The sequence below is a fragment of the Vulpes lagopus genome, chromosome 11 (genome assembly GCF_018345385.1).
Source record: "Vulpes lagopus strain Blue_001 chromosome 11, ASM1834538v1, whole genome shotgun sequence".
NCBI lineage: Eukaryota > Metazoa > Chordata > Mammalia > Carnivora > Canidae > Vulpes > Vulpes lagopus.
Window position 1 is genome coordinate 15543403 of NC_054834.1, and position 15926 is coordinate 15559328.

At 41.2% G+C, this 15926-nt stretch overlaps 1 protein-coding gene across 2 annotated transcripts in view; it reads right to left on the reverse strand.

Annotated features, from left to right (window-relative positions):
- Positions 1 to 15926, reverse strand: part of LHFPL3 (LHFPL tetraspan subfamily member 3) — a 558566-nt gene that overhangs the window by 170985 nt on the left and 371655 nt on the right. For both annotated transcript variants that reach the window (XM_041773359.1, XM_041773360.1), the window contains exon 2: positions 1282 to 1518. In XM_041773359.1, coding sequence (XP_041629293.1) covers positions 1282 to 1518 — 237 coding nt within the window. The remainder of the gene's footprint in view (positions 1 to 1281; positions 1519 to 15926) is intronic.

The window sequence follows — 15926 nt, forward strand, 5'->3', positions numbered from 1 at the left end:
AGCAGACTCCCCGCTGAGTGAGGAGCCTGACACAGGGGTTGATCCCATGATCCTGAGACCATGACCTGGGCCTAAACCAAGAGTCGGATGTTTAAATGACTGAGCCACCCAGGTGCCCTGTGTTTAGAATATTTTGATGGAACCAAGTAAACTAGTATGTATTCTGTCCATAAATCAGGAAGATAAAAAGCTCAAGGATCACTGAACTTTCCCAGACCTCTTAATTTTCTCTTTATAGTTCACAGTTTACAGCATCAACAGCGATGGTCCAAATACAAAGCTTGCTACACTATCATTACATGTGACATTCCTGTAGACGCAAATACATATTTCTATCTGAGGCCTGTTGAACCACTGAAGAGTTTCTGAAGTTGGCAACTACTTGAAATAGTAAGTGAAATTTCATAATTCAAGGGTGGATTTAGTTTGAATTAGAAATAAACACTAGAAGCAGCAGCCACTCAACTGAAGGTGCTGATATAAATCCGAAGTATTGATGTTAAAAATAACATAAAGACAAAACAGTGAAATAAATCTAAATCTGCGACAGGGATGGTAAAATTCTATCCCCCAACAAGTGGTTTAAAAGTCTAGAAAGAAAAAGGAAATTCATCTTGAATAAAGACTGGCTACTTCTTATTGGCACAATAGAACATTTATGTGATCATTCACCAGCCAATGTCCTATTTTTTATTCTAGTTTGTGTTTCAGCAGACATTTTCTTTTTGAAAAGAAATATGAGAACTTTTCAACCACCCAGATAACACATTTAAAATTCAGTTCATCAGGTAACTGTTGAAACCCCTAACTGTAATGACTTAGGGTCAATATTGTTCCTTCTCTCTGAGAGGAGTCTGAATTCAAAGAAAATGATTAGGAACAGTCTAATAAAGACATTTTCAGATAGTTTTATGAGATCCCCCGGGCATTTATTTCAATCCAGGAAAACAGCAGAAACACATGGAGAGGATGTACGCTCTATTTAACCATATAGAGAAAATAAATAAATAAAAAATAAAAAAGCTGTATCATAGCTATTAACTTAGGGAAAAAGAAACTGAAAAATGCATTTAAATAATGATAATAATAGACTTGGAGAGCCTTATAAAGGGAAATGTGAAAATCCTCTATTTCAAATGTGTAAATTTCTTGCATTGAGTCTATGGGAAAGCCTATGAACTTGACAGCATTAAGAGATGCAGCAAATTAGCCCCATAAGGGAAGCACTGGTACTTGATGTGCATGAGGCATCCAGATAAGAGTTCCCTAAAGCAATCTTACCTTTGTTTTCTGCCTTCAGTTCCTCTGCCATCAAGCTGTCTTGTCGGTTACCAAGCACAAATGCCAGAAACGAGAGGATCAGGGCATCCAAAATCCCAATAATAGCCAGGATGTACGCCCAGCGGACTGAACATGCCCCCAGAGTGTACTTGTCTGTCTTTTCTCCACACATCCGTTTTACTTCATCTGAATCCCAGCCATCAGGGAAAATCATACAGCCAAGCACAAGGCAGGCAGCTGAGAGAGAGAGAGAGAGAGAGAGAGAGAGAGAGAGAGAGTAGTTAATATAAATGTTACTTTAGCAAATATTGGTTCTAGGTGTCAAATCATTGCTTCAAATTCTTGCTTTAAGGAATAGCAAAGCTTACTACTGTCCTACCCTAAATATTTGTGTGCCCCCGCCCGCTGCCAGTCACTTAAAAGCAACCTAGCCCTGCAGATCTGGGAACACTTTTTACTGCAAGCCTGAGCATTCTGAGAGAGGTTAAGGTATGTTGATCTATAAGAAAACGCTAAAAAAAATTGAATTTTGGTGTGCATTTGCAGAAAGGCTTTCATTGCAAATAAGCCATAAGGAATCATAACACCGCAGAATGACAATTCAACACTGGCTTTGAAGAGCTCAACAGCAGCCAGATAAAGGATTAGGATAACATGGAAAATACCACAGTATATATTGACTTTGAGTCATAGTAAAAAATAATTTCATATTGCAACCTCCTACACACACACACACACACACACACACTAAAAAGTTTCTTGAAACTATACTTAGCAAATGCAGTGCACCCTGATATTTTCTTTTCTATTTCATTTCTAAAAAGGCTGAAAAACACTGCAACATTGTGTGGTACCAGAGTTTTTTTAATGGAAATTCAGGAATGGAAGCAGAATGCTTATATTATGTCTCCCAAATATCACTATGGGAATCCTATGAACACTATTTATAGAATACGTCACTTAGCAGATGAAAGGTGGTAAGTGACTATTTGTTCCCACTCTCTATTCAATTATTTAGGGGTAAAGGAGGATAGTTTTAAGTTATATAGGGCTTTCTGAACAGGTGTCTTCATGAATTCACTAATTTGTTAATTCATTCACTCATTAATTCAACAGCTACATATCGATTGTCTCCTATGGAGTGCCAGACACAGTTCTCAGTGCTAGAGATACAGCAATCAAGAAAAGAGACATGGTTTATATTATGTTTTAGAAGGGAAAGAGGCAAAAAAATGAGTAACATACAAATAAAATATTTGGAGGCTGAAGTACTACATAAGAAAAGAAACAAAAGGCTCTGATAAAGAATAACGGTATGGCCTCTTGAGAGGGTGACATTTAAGCTAAGACCAGAAACGGACAGGGCCCTAGACCTGTGAAATTGATGGGAAAGATGTTCTAGGCAACAGCATGTGCAAAGGCCCCAGGGTTGGAAGGAGGCCTGGGGTATTTGAGGAGTGACCAGGAGATCAGTGATGGGATCCTCTGAGAACGTGATCATGTTGAGGTTGCAAGGGAAGCAGGCGTGAGGCATCCAGGCAGGTTATGGTTTCCAGGCCATGTCACTTAGGAAGACTCTGATGGCACAACCAACTTAGAGCTGTGTGATGGTCAGGGCCAAATAATTCCTGAAGCTGGCAAGCTGCTATCTCTTGAACAAGCCAGCAGTGGACACCTAATTTCCTTTTTTAACAGGAGCATGACTCTACAAGGCAGGTGTGGAGGACACAGAGACCAAGAGGGGTGACACATAGGAAGACTGCCTGGGAGAACTTAGATGTAGGGTCCCTTGTTATTTTACAGAATAGTGTTTTACAACTTTGGGTCATTCATGGTTCTTCTTTTCTTTGTGCCACAGCCCAACTATAGCCATGCTTTTCTCATCTACGTGTGCAATATCTCTGCATAGGGACGTGTCATGGACGCTTCTCTACTTTATTCCTCATTATGTCTCAAAAGGAACTCTAACTTCCCTCTGCCTTCAGTTCACCTCACTCTAATCTCTAATCCAGATCACCTATGACCACAGAGACCATGATGCTCCAAACCTTTGGTGGCTCCCTGCTGGTACTGAAGAACATGTAGACATCTTAGGTATCCAAAGGCTTCATGACCCAGCCCCCACTTATCTTTCCCAGTCCCCTTCCCTTTTATTTATTTTTTAAAGATTTTATTTACTTATTCATGAGAGACACACACAGAGAGAGAGGCAGAGACACAGGCAGAGGGAGAGGCAGGCTCCCTGCTGAGAGCCCGATGTGGGACTCCATCCCCAGACCCGGGGATCATGCCCTGAGCCGAAGGCAGACTCTCAATCGCTGAGCCACTCAGTCATCCCGCCCCCTTCCCTTTTAGATGCTCCATTTCACTTGGGTTGAGCTGCATCTGACTCCCCAACTATGCACCAAGTCTTTGGATCATTTTCTTTTTGCTTCTGCCTCGATTACTTGCCACCATTGTCCTAAATGTTCCACTCTTAAATATCTTTTAACCATTAAGTCAAATGTAACACCCTCCACAAAGCAATTCATCTTGAATTCTTCTTGACCTACAATATTGCCCTTCTCAGAACCCCTGTAGCTTCTTACTGTATCTACCTTAAAGTCCTTTTAGCTTTTTACATTTGCTATTTATTTACAAGTATTTCAATTAAAAGACTGTAAGCTTTCTGAGGAAGGAAGCTTTGGTAAGTTGCCATACTCATAGCACCTAAAACAATGTTTTGTAGATAGTTGGCATTAGAATACTTTTGAAAGGGAAAGTAAAATGAATGAATAAATGAATTCTAACACCTAGACAGTATACTCTGAAATACAGCTTAGAGAAGTCAATATCACAACTACCCAAGGTCACAAACCTAAAGATTCATCTTTAAATGGTGACATTCAACAGAGACATTTTTTTTTATGATCAGACACAGATTACAAGTACTAGGGAGAATAATTAGAAAAAAGTAGATGATTTAAAAATATTTCAAATTCCCACTCCTTTATTGCCTAGTACTCAAAGCAACATCCTCTCCAAGACCTTTCTAACAATAAAGATCTGTGTGATTTTTTAAAATGTGATTTCCATTAGCAAAAATTAACTTTATTTGGGAAGACACACAAGATGCTTGAATCCGAACCATAGTTAAGAAAAATCTCCTCTGAAAACCTTATGTTACTTGGAAGATTTAAAAAATATTCTAAATGCCTTTTTATACATTAATGTTTATGAGAAAATTACTTTCTTATATAGAAAAAAAGAAAACCATTTTTTTTCCTTTATGAATGGGAATAACTTGGAGAAGGAAACTACCTATAGCTCTAGCAAAACTTAATAGGAATCACCAAGTGACACAGTTTGGGCAGGTTATTGGCCATTGCACCACAATCTCACTGGAATAGGAGGTTTGTAAAATGGTGACATCAACAAAGACATCTTTTCTCAAGGTCTTTCTTGGTACAATTGTGCTTCATTTTATGTAATGACTGTTTTGCTCCAAGTTACAAAAATAGAATTTTTGAAGTACAATTCTTGTTTTGATAGGCTAAGGGAGTAGCTATTTGGAGAAATTTTTTTTTTAAGATTTTATTTATTTATTCATGAGAGACACAGAGAATGAGGCAGAGACACAGGCAGAGGGAGAAGCAGGCTCTGTGCAGGGAGCCCGATGTGGGACTTGATCCAGTGACCCCAGGATCACACCCCAGGCTGAAGGTGGTGCTAAACCACTGAGCCACCCGGGCTGCCCTATTCAGAGAAATCTTAAGATAAAAACCTAGGCTAAAGGGGTCGGGCTCTCACTTCCTAGGGAAAATGTTTAGGTTGCCGCCCCCAACCCCCTTGATGTAAGGGTACTTCACTCTAGGTATCCTGTAGGCCATAAGGCACCGGAATGCGTCCTGGATACCCCACCCACTTCTTGTTGGCTTTCTCTTAATTTAGAAAAAGACCAAATGTTTCACCCTATCTGTTTTGAAAACTGAAGGCCATATAATAGAATAATAAAAGTGAAGCTCAATTGCATTTAAAAACTTTGAAAACTTTGTAAGTGAAATCTGTGATTAAAATCCAATTTTTAGGGACACCTGGGTGGCTCTGCGGTTGGGTGTCTGCCTTTGGCTCAGGCTATGATCCCGGAGACCCGGGGTCAAGTCCCACGTTGGGCTCCCTGCATGGAGCCTGCTTCTCCCTCTGCCTGTGTCTCTGCCTCTCTCTCTCTCTCTCTCTGGGTCTCTCATGAATGAATAATAAAAAAAAATCTTTAAAAATCCAATTTTTAGAGGCACCTGGGTGGCTTAGTCAGTTAACTGTCTGCCTTTGGCTCAGGTCCGGATCCCAGGGTCCTGGGATTGAGCCTCGTATTGGGCTCCCTGCTCAGGGGGCAGTCTGCTTCTCCCTCTCCCCTTGCTCATGCTCTCTTTTTATCTCTCAAAGAAATAAATCTTTAAAAAAATAAAATCCAATTTTTAAATAAGTAAATCCAATCCTTTTTTAAAAAAAATCCTATCCTTTTGAAAACTGTGCTTCTAGATGGCCATTACATAACAAAAATTTTAGTTTCTGATAATGTATTATCAAAATATACATTTTTCTTCTCCCTCCATCCAAACTTCCCCTACTTGGCTCTTTTAGTTTTGAAATGCGAAGTCCCCCAAAAGTTATAATGTATTTAAGATTAACTGAAGCCATTAAAATAGTTTAGGCCCTGTTAGTTTCTTTGGAAAGGTATTATTATGTTCTGCGTTGATGCTTGAGTGCTATAATAAATTCTGTTTTCTGGCATCCTATTAACCAGAACCTTACTAACCTGCATAATGTGTATAGCCAGTGCAAACCAACAGCTGTTCCTAATCCTAAGTACCTGCAAGATCCTAGCCAAAGGTCTCAATGAAAAGTTAAATAATATTCCTCTTGGTTTTATAATTATTTCTAATTCTCTACAAATCGATCATCCTAGAAGATGTAGCAGCATCCCTATACTAAACATTAGAGTACACAAGGCACTGGAACATTTGATTAATTTGGATGCGCTACTTCCTGACCGTGAGGGATACGTGGAGAATTAGTTCCAACTGGACTATTCTCCCCTGATGGGTTTCTTATTAGAATGTCACCTAGGAAATGACTGACTGACTTAGGGCTATGTATTCCTTCATTTCATCAGCAGGTTTTCTGGAAGCATATCAGAGAACATGTTGAATGTTAAAGAGCTTACAAGCTGGAGGGGAGCAGAGAAAGATGATGGAAGGAGACCCGGGCCCTTACTGTATGTTGTCATGACATCTTCTAAGTTAGAACACACAATAAAGGTGTCCTTGTGAGGACAGGACTGTTGATTTCGATTTTAGGCATATCCCAAATGGTTAGGAACCTTTCACATTCTAAAAGAACCCTCTGTCTAAAGGACGCTGATGCCCACAGTGGGTTCTTCTGAAGTAGCACACAAACAACTAGTGGCTTCCTAGAGCCACTAATTGCTCTGGCAGTTTTCTGGCCAAAGAGCTGAATGTAAGCTCTGTGAAGGAAACGTCCTTAGAAAAAGCCACAAATGTTTTTAATTGGGTCTTTCTGCAAAGGAAAATTAAGCAAGATGAGAAAAGCAATGGATGGGGAGGGGGGCAGTAAGGCTATGATTTGGGTCATAGGGGCATGTGGATCCTGCTGGTCCAACTCTCCTAACCTTTTAACCCTGGGGACCTGAGAATGGCTTATTTTTCGGACAGGAAGAGGAAGCCTAAATTCATTCTTTAAAAAGTCTACGCACTGTTGCACAAAAAGCATGATAAATTGCCTTGTGTTGCTGAGGCACTCACGGGGAACCTGCTGAAAAAACGAACCTGCATTCACTTCACTCTATCAATTATTCAGGTGTGCGGTAATGGAAGGAACTGATGCCAGCAGAGCCGCTGTGCCCCGCGAGGGGACCCTCACGCGACTGCCACTCTGAACACCTGGGGAAGGGACGCCCGCATTCCCACAGCTTCTTCACTAGCACACGGCCAACCGGAGCTGCAGGATTTCTCCATCTGGAGAAGGGGTGGTACTGATACCTCAGTTTACCTCTGGACAACTGAGCTGCTAGGTAACCCAGGACAGGAAATACTGTGGGTTAGAGTCTGCGGGAAAACAAAGGGGCTCCTGATAAATTTTTGTTTTAAGCCCAGTCTAATTTTATGAGCATTTAACTTGAGGTCATAGCACAAAAAGTACAAAATCCCTTAGAAAGTTGGCGGGGGGAGGTGGACGGTGTAAATAAACCCTGGGCTGTCAGAAGACAGAGGAGTCAGTGGTGTGTATGATGATGATAAAAGCTCCTCTACGCTGCCTGGGTGCTCAGCTCTAATTGCCCGAGCGCAGGCCATACATCTATCTGAACCTTGTGCTGAATCAGCCGCGTGGCCCTGGGCACAGCTGAAAGGAGATCATCAGGAGTCTGCCCACACATGCACTTAAGAGCCACACAGTGGAGACAAAGCTTTCTAGAATATGATGCCAGACAAGAGGAAAAACAGTTCACGGAACAACATCACTTGCTAATTTACCCAAATGTTGAGACTTAATAGCCAAGTAGAACACAATTCAGAAGTTAGGACTGAAAAACACAATGCAGTCCTGATCTCTAGAATGTTCACTAGACAACTTTTTAGATCCAATCAAATTTCTCAAGCTCTTGATAGTGACATAGTTAATAGTAATAACACACATTGTAATAATAGCTAGTAATTATTGACACTTGCCACGAGTGGGGTCCACGACACATGGTTCACTTAATTCTCAAAGCCAAGAGAAACATGCAAGCACTTGCTCCTGGCTTTTCTAATTTCCACAAAGCAGGGTTTTTCCTAAAATACCCTTGGCCCCATCCCACACCTTACTCTCTCTATGGAGATGGAGTGATTTCCCCAAGGAAAAATTTTTTTAAAGACTTTATTTATTTATTCATGACACACACACACACACACACACACACAGACAGAGAGAGAGAGAGAGAGAGAGAGAGGCAGAGACACAGGCAGAGGGAGAAGCAGGCTCCATGCAGGGAGCCCAATGTGGGACTCGATCCCAGGACTCCAGGATCACACTCTGAGCCAAAGGCAGACGCTCAACCACTGAGTCACCCAGGTGTCCCTTCCCCAAGGAAAATCTGAGCATGCCAGCCCAGCCCTCTCCTGACCTTACCTTGGGAGCTGTTTGCCTACACGGGACCTGTGTCCCACTCTTCTGGGCTGGGGATCTAACGTGGGGGCAGGCTTGATTTTCCAGTGCTGTCTAGGAGTAGGAAAGTAAGTAGGCCTAATTTTGAGGTAGCAATTTAGGAAGTCCTTTTGGCTGAGAGACCCAGGGCCATTTCTTCAACCTAATCTTTCTCATAATAAAGGAGATATTTTGGTTTCCTGCTGCCAATTCTCTCTCTCTGTGGGTTCAGAGCTTAGGAGGATTTCCCAGTTTGGGAGATTAAGTCTTTAATTAGAGTACCAGGATGGTTGGGTTGGGGCAAGCACCTCTTCTTCTTCTTCTTTTTAAAAGATTTTTTTATTTATTTATTTATTTATTTATTTATTTATTTATTTATTTACTTACTTATTTATTTATTTATGAGAGAGAGAGAGAGAGAGAGAGGAGAGAGAGGGATGCAGAGACACAGGCAGGGGGAGAAGCAGGCTCCATGCAGGGAGCCTGATGCGGGATTCGATCCTGAGACTTGGGGATCACACCCTGAGCCAAAGGCAGATGCTCAATTGCTGAGCCATCCAGGTGTCCCAAGGGTGAGCACCTCTTCTAGGTGGCAGATGGCTGGGTTGTATCCTCACAGGGTGGAAAGAAAGCTAGCATGCTCTCGGCCCCTTCTATGTAGGCACTAATCACTCATGGAGGCCCCATGCCCACGACCTAATTACCTTCTAAAGGCCCCACCTCCTCATACCATCATCACGCTGGGATTAGAATTTCAACCTATGAATCTCAGGGAGACATAAAAATCCAGTCCATTGCAGAGAGGGGACAGAGGACTTTCATTGCTTCTCAGTCAGCCCCAACATTATTTTCTGTTTTACATCTGAGTTAGCTGAGGCACAGAACTTTCAGAGCTTGTTGAAGATTGTACAAAGTCCAAGAATAGGACTAGATTTGAATCAGACAGTCTAGTTTTGGAATCTATGCTTTTAACACCAACTATGCTATTACCCTTTCCTTATCAACAATAATCATGCATGAAAAATCACTTTACAATATTGGTTTTAGTCCTAAGAACACTTTCAGAATCTTGGCAGAGCTTAGCGTGGTGTTTCTAATTAGACATTTATTCTCTGAGTTACAAGAGCTCCTACTAAAATGATGCTTAGAAACTGTGATTTTATATGTATAAATATTTCCTTTGTTTACACTACTATTCACCTAATCAGTATTTCATCTTACATGTAGTGCCAAGATCATTAGGGTAATTATAATGTCTACATGGGTGGAATGGGAATTAATGAGGTTTTACTACATAAATGCACATATATTTGGATTTATACACATTTCACAAGAAAATCCACCCTGATTTTTTGGCTTGATATTTTGGCTTGATATTTTAAGTTGCCTATGTGTCAGCCAAACATTCTTGTATGCTCTTTAATGGTATATATTCCTTTTGAGATTATATATGTAAATATTTATGTCTATGAATATATATGCACCTTCTTAATTTAGACATGATTACTTGTATGTAAGATAATATCTGCTTTGGGTAAAAATAAAGATATGAATCAATTAGGTTCTATATAAGTTTTTGGGTAACTTGTCTGGATTTTAATAGACACGTTTTAATGAACCCTTTGATAAACATAACTGAAGGTGCTGGCAGGTCATAAACATGTCTGATAATTGTTTTCGGGTGCTTGTTTGCAGGAGAGTCCTTGAGTCAGGCAACATTTTCATGTGCTAAAATCTACGCTGCATTTCAGCCACAGGACCTGAGAAGAGATTATCTTTCTCCATGGCCATATGAACAGAACCCTTTGTAGCGCACGTATCACCATTCTCTCAGCAAAATCCGCTCGAGCCAGGAGAACACCGAAAGCAAAGCAACACAGACTAATAATTACTCAGCCTGCAGTTTTCCATGTGGCTCGTCATGCCATGGCTATTTTATCTCTAAAACAAGGAGGCCAGTGGAGATCATTGAATGTTACCTCCTATTTACCTTGAGTTAATCATATTCAGGAATAAATCCACACTTATTTGATGCTCCATATGTGCCCATATTATGGGAAAGGATGAGCTTGTAAAAATGCTTCACAAACTGACCCAGTGTCTTCCTGCACAGCAGGTGGACAGAGGGTGGCACACTCGCTCTCTGTCCTGATTCACCATGGGACTTTGGGAAAATCACTGTTGGCTGCAATTGGACAAGGTCAGGGATCTCATGCCAATCTGGCTGCCAGTATTTCATTTCTCAGTACAAGGGGTAACTTGAGAAGCAACTAAATGCCTTCCCAGGGAGGATGAGCTCTGTGAGGTCTGCTGGACCCCCCGGAAGCAGAGCACCCATTTCTACACACTTCCCTGAAAGAGAATTTGGCACCAGTACATGTTATGGTGGCGAGCTTTTCTTTGACACAGCTTGTTCACCTTTTTATGTCATTTTTAAAAAAGATTTTATTTATTAATTTGATACAGAGAGAGAACAAGCAGGGGGAGCAGCAGGTGGAGGGAGAGGAAGAAGCAGACTCCCCGCTGAGCAGGGAGCCCGACATGGGGCTCCATCCCAGGACCATGGGATCATGACCTGAGCTGAAGGCAGGTATTTAACTGACTGAGCCACCTGATGCCCAGTTTTTTTTTTTTAATTTTAGTGCAGTTGACAATATTATATTAGTTTCAGGGATACATAGTGATTCGCCCTTTATGTACATTAGAAAAATGCTTGCCCTGACGAGCGTAACTACTATCTGTCACTATATGCAGATATTACAATATTATTGACTATATTCCTTATACTGTACCTTATATCGCCATGACTTACTTATTTTCTAAGTGAAAGTTTGTACCTCTTAATCCCCTTTCCCTATTTTGCCCATCCTCCCCCACCACCAACTCCACTCTGGCAACCACCAATTTGTTCTCCGTATTTACGAGTTTGTTTGCTCACTTTTGATTTAATTCTCCTGAAGTAACATTTTAATGCTTTAGAAACTTCAAATGGCAAAAATTGATTGTTGAAAGGAAACATGGAAAAACTAACTATTGCATGCTAAAAATGTCAGAAGCAGAACCAAGCTCAAGAAAGGCAAATGCTACTCCATCCTTTGTAAGGAAGGATCTCACTTTCAAGGGATTACCAGATATACACATTTACACATTTCTAACAGATTCCCAGGCTGTGCTTTTTTCACAGTTTAGCTGATTTTCTAGCTAGCTATCTATCTGTCTGCCTGCCCATCTATCTTTATCTACCTATCCCTCTGCACCAGTTCTGGTCCTTACACAGTTAAAGAACAGTTGTATAGGCTATAGAGTACTGTCATTCTCTTCGCAGAAAGGACTCATAATATCATTCAGAACAGACATGATCAAGACCAGACACTGAATTATTTTTCCACCACATTGAAAAGGGCAGAGCAGCATGATGGGGCTCTGGGTAACAATCTTCAAGCTGACTGTTCCTTATGTCTATTCTGCTTCTCTTCAGTGTCATTTCCTCCCTCCCATCCCCTCATTCATTGGATGCTTAAGATCAAGGTTATATGGACTCAGAGGAACTGATTTATGACATTTAAAACAAACAAATATATAAAGGAAAGGACAACTGTGGCAAATTGTTTAAATCCCCCCCCCCCTTTTTTTTCTTATTTCTTGCTCCTTTTTCCCCATCAGATTTTCCTTAAAGTGTGTTTTTAGGCTTCCATTCTCTTTGCTGTCCCTTCAAAACAAATTATCCAGACTTTGGAAAATAAATAATTTGAGATATGTTAGGCTTTGACCGATCGATGGCAAGATCTTCCAGTAATTTATGTATTTATTGCTGCTGCTTTAGAACAAGAAACTCCCCAGAGAAACTGAATTGGAATTGGCAGTAGGTATCAAAAAAAGTGTAGGACAAAAACCAGGTCAAAAAAGGGTAAAAGAAGTCAGCGTGTTAAATGTTCTGTCAAAAAATTTTCACACATCTTTCAACTTCAAATTCTGAAAGCAGTAGCCAAAAGTTTATAGATAAAACCTTGACCAGTATGACATTTGAACAATGCTTGAATCAGAACAATGACTTCCCTTGACTAAAATGAAATTTAACCCAGTCTTAACCCACCAGTGAAATGCGCGCAAGGTGGTCTTGCTTTGAACTCGGGTGCTACAGAGTGGCCTCGGGCAGGGCTGAGGGTAAATTCTAGAGCCTGAGGAGGAGCTTGAGCTTTTGCTCTCTGACCCTGGGGATATTTCCTCCCCTCAGGGCTCTGTCTTTCACCCCTTATCCACAGGCTCCGGGTTCCTTCTGGGAATACAAAAGATCTGTTGTGGTTCATTTGCTACTCTCCCAACTGAGGCTGGGGTTTGCTGATGGAATTGCAGTACTGGGATGATCTAAGGCATTTTAAGTTCTGGGGTGAATTACTGATAGACTCCACTAGTTAGAAACATTTACTAAAGTGATAGGATGGTGCACTTGTTCCAATATATTTCACTGAAGAATTTCCTTGTTCTTTTATTTATATATTTTTACTACTATCTGAATCTAGACACAGTACCAGTTACCTGTTTGCCCAGACAGAGTAGGAGATACTAGTTCTTGTTGAACACATATATGACCTGGGCAGAGCGTAACATTTCTGAATGGATACTGAGAACAGTCTAAAATAGCCATCACCCAGGCTTGGTCTTGGGTCTGGTCTCGATCTTTACTTGTGCCCAGCTCGGGGGAGTCAAGAGAAGATGAATACATGTTCTCCACCCTGCAACACTGCCTGCTGCCCCTCTTCAAGGCCTCGTTTGTAGTTCTTCAAAGAGAAGTCAACTTATTTTTAAAGATTTATTTATTTATTTGAGAGAGAGAGGAGAGAGTGCATGAGAGTGGGTTGAGGGGCAGAGGGAGAGGCAGACTCTCTGCTGAGCAGGGAGCCTGATGCAGGATTTGATCCCAGGACCCCAGGGTTGTGACCTGAGCCGAAGGCAGATGCTTAACCAACTAGCCACCCAGGCACCCTGGAGAAGTCAATTTTTATATATAAAATAAATAGCATTTAAGACAAATATGGTGTTGATTCTAGAGTCACTCACAATCTAAACATTCCCTTATTCATAATGTGTCTTTGTCTTCTATTGTTACTGGAACACGTCACTACTGCAAACCTAGTGAGGGTAAGTTAAACACCACAAATGGATTACCTTATATTTCTATAGATTGGAATTCTGATATAGGTCTGAGTGGGCTAACATTAAGGTGTGGTAGGGCTGCATTCCATTCTGGAGGTTCCAGGGGACAATTCACTTCCTTCTCTTTTCCAGCTTCAAGACACTACCAGCATTCCTTGCTTCATGGTGCCTTTCCATCTTCAAGGCCAGCAATAGCAAGGCCAGGTCTTTTTCATGAGCCATCTCTCTAATCCTCTCACTTGCTTCTTCTTCTAGTTTTAAGAATTCATGTGATTATGATCCCAGGGTCCTGGGATTGAGCCCCCTGTCAGGCTCCCTGCTCAGTGAGGAGTCTCCTTCTCCCTCTCCCTTGGCTGCTCCCTCTGTTCTCTAAGTAAATAAAAATTTTTTTTAAATGTGTCATTAAAAAATATATATATAATTCATGTGATTAGATTAGGCTAACTTGGATAATCTCCCCATCACAAGTTCTGCTGATCAGCAAACTTAATTGTGTCCACAAACTCCCCCTTCCATGTAACCTAATATAGTCACAGGTTCCCAGGGCCAGTGTGTGGACATCTTTGTTAGGCTTTATGCTACTTGGCATCTAATATTATGTATATTGTGTGTTGTTAAAATCTTGTTCCTGTCTTCCGATTTGTAGGTACTGGGGTCCAGATTGAGGCACATAAAGTCAGCTGTAGATCTATTATATGGGATGAACCCTGAGTACCTGTGCCTCCCATGGCTGGCCTTCCATGATCACTGCTGGGTTTTCCCAGCCTGTAATATGGTTCTGTTTTGGTTTCTTGTTGGGACCAACATTTGATCTTATTTTGAGTCTGCTTGTCTGGAGTCCTGATATTCTGCTTGGCTCTGGCTGTGTAAAAAACATTTTTTTTAAGTCCTTAAAGCAAGTTTGAGTTATGTTCCAAGAAAGTGGATTGCCTTGACCAAAGCAAGTGATGTTCAGGAAGGCCTTGACTTGTGGGCCTTGTTGCTGCAGAACCTAATCCACTGCTTGCCCACTCTCTGGCTTGGATACTACTTCCAGCTTGATCAAGCCTGACTTTGGAATCCTTTGCACCACTGGCTATTCCCAGTAGTGGCTCGGTGTAAGATCAGTCTTGCTTGTCCCAATATTCTCCCTTTCAGCACTGGCTTCCTGTTGGGGTTACATCTGGCTAAACCCATCGAGACTGCAGCAAACAAGACCATCTCAACAGCTCCAGACCTGTAGAGGCCATCACCAGAGGCTATATTGTCTCCATTCTTTCTTATAATGTGGGTGATACAACACACAAAAACTGTGACATCTGCAGAGTGACAGGGCTAAAGAAAAGTTTCCTGAAACTTCTGCCACGTGACACACTTGGAAGTTTGAGTAAGAGTACATATGAGTTGTCCCTTCATCTCTAGGTACTGGAGTAATCAACCTGTGGCCCAACCTTGACACCTCTGAACCTATCTTCATGAAGGCATGAAACACACTGGGAGGTCCAGACGTAGTTTCTGGGAGTTAGTTATGGGTCTAGTGTGTAGAATGAGCTCAATATCTCAATTCTTACCCATGACTCCCATGTGATGAATGCTGATCTCTGGACACTAATGACGTTATTTTCTATGAAGCCAGAGTCATCCTTTAGGCTTCCGAGAGTCCAGAATCCCCAGTGAAATTATTAGTTTGAACAATTTTGAAGAAAATAAAAAGATCTGTCAGAGGAATTGGAGCAACAAGCAGTAGTGCCTTCAATTGCCTGGACTATTCTGGTAATGTAAAAGAAGAGCAAAGGTCATTGAATACTGGTGCCAAGCATTCTCTTATATGAACCAACCCATTTAAACTACATCACATCCCTATGAAGTAGGTACTATTATTTCCCCCATTTTATAAAAGATGAAACAAGAAGGGAGATCTTAAGTACCTTGAAAAATGTCACAGGTCGTAAGTAAGGTGCCAGGATTGACACCTTGGGTACTCTGATAGCTGTTCCATCTCTTAACCATTATATGGTTATAGAGTTTAATTTTTACTATTCCGGAAAATACATGGCTTTCCTCCAACAGTAAAATTAAAATACTAAAAAAGAAGTAGATTCACCCAAGAACTGGTGAGACTGATGTAGATAATCTGTGACTGGTAAAGACTGGTCTGTGACTTCATTAAGTGCAGTCAGCATGTAAGGTCAAAGTCAGTTGGAAGGCATGCAAACACTGGACTCACCAACAAATATCTGTATTGCAGTACATCGCTAGAAGGCTATTACTGAGAAATTGTCTTGTGGTGGAACAATGCTAGAGCTCCCACGAACATTAAGAAATGGACC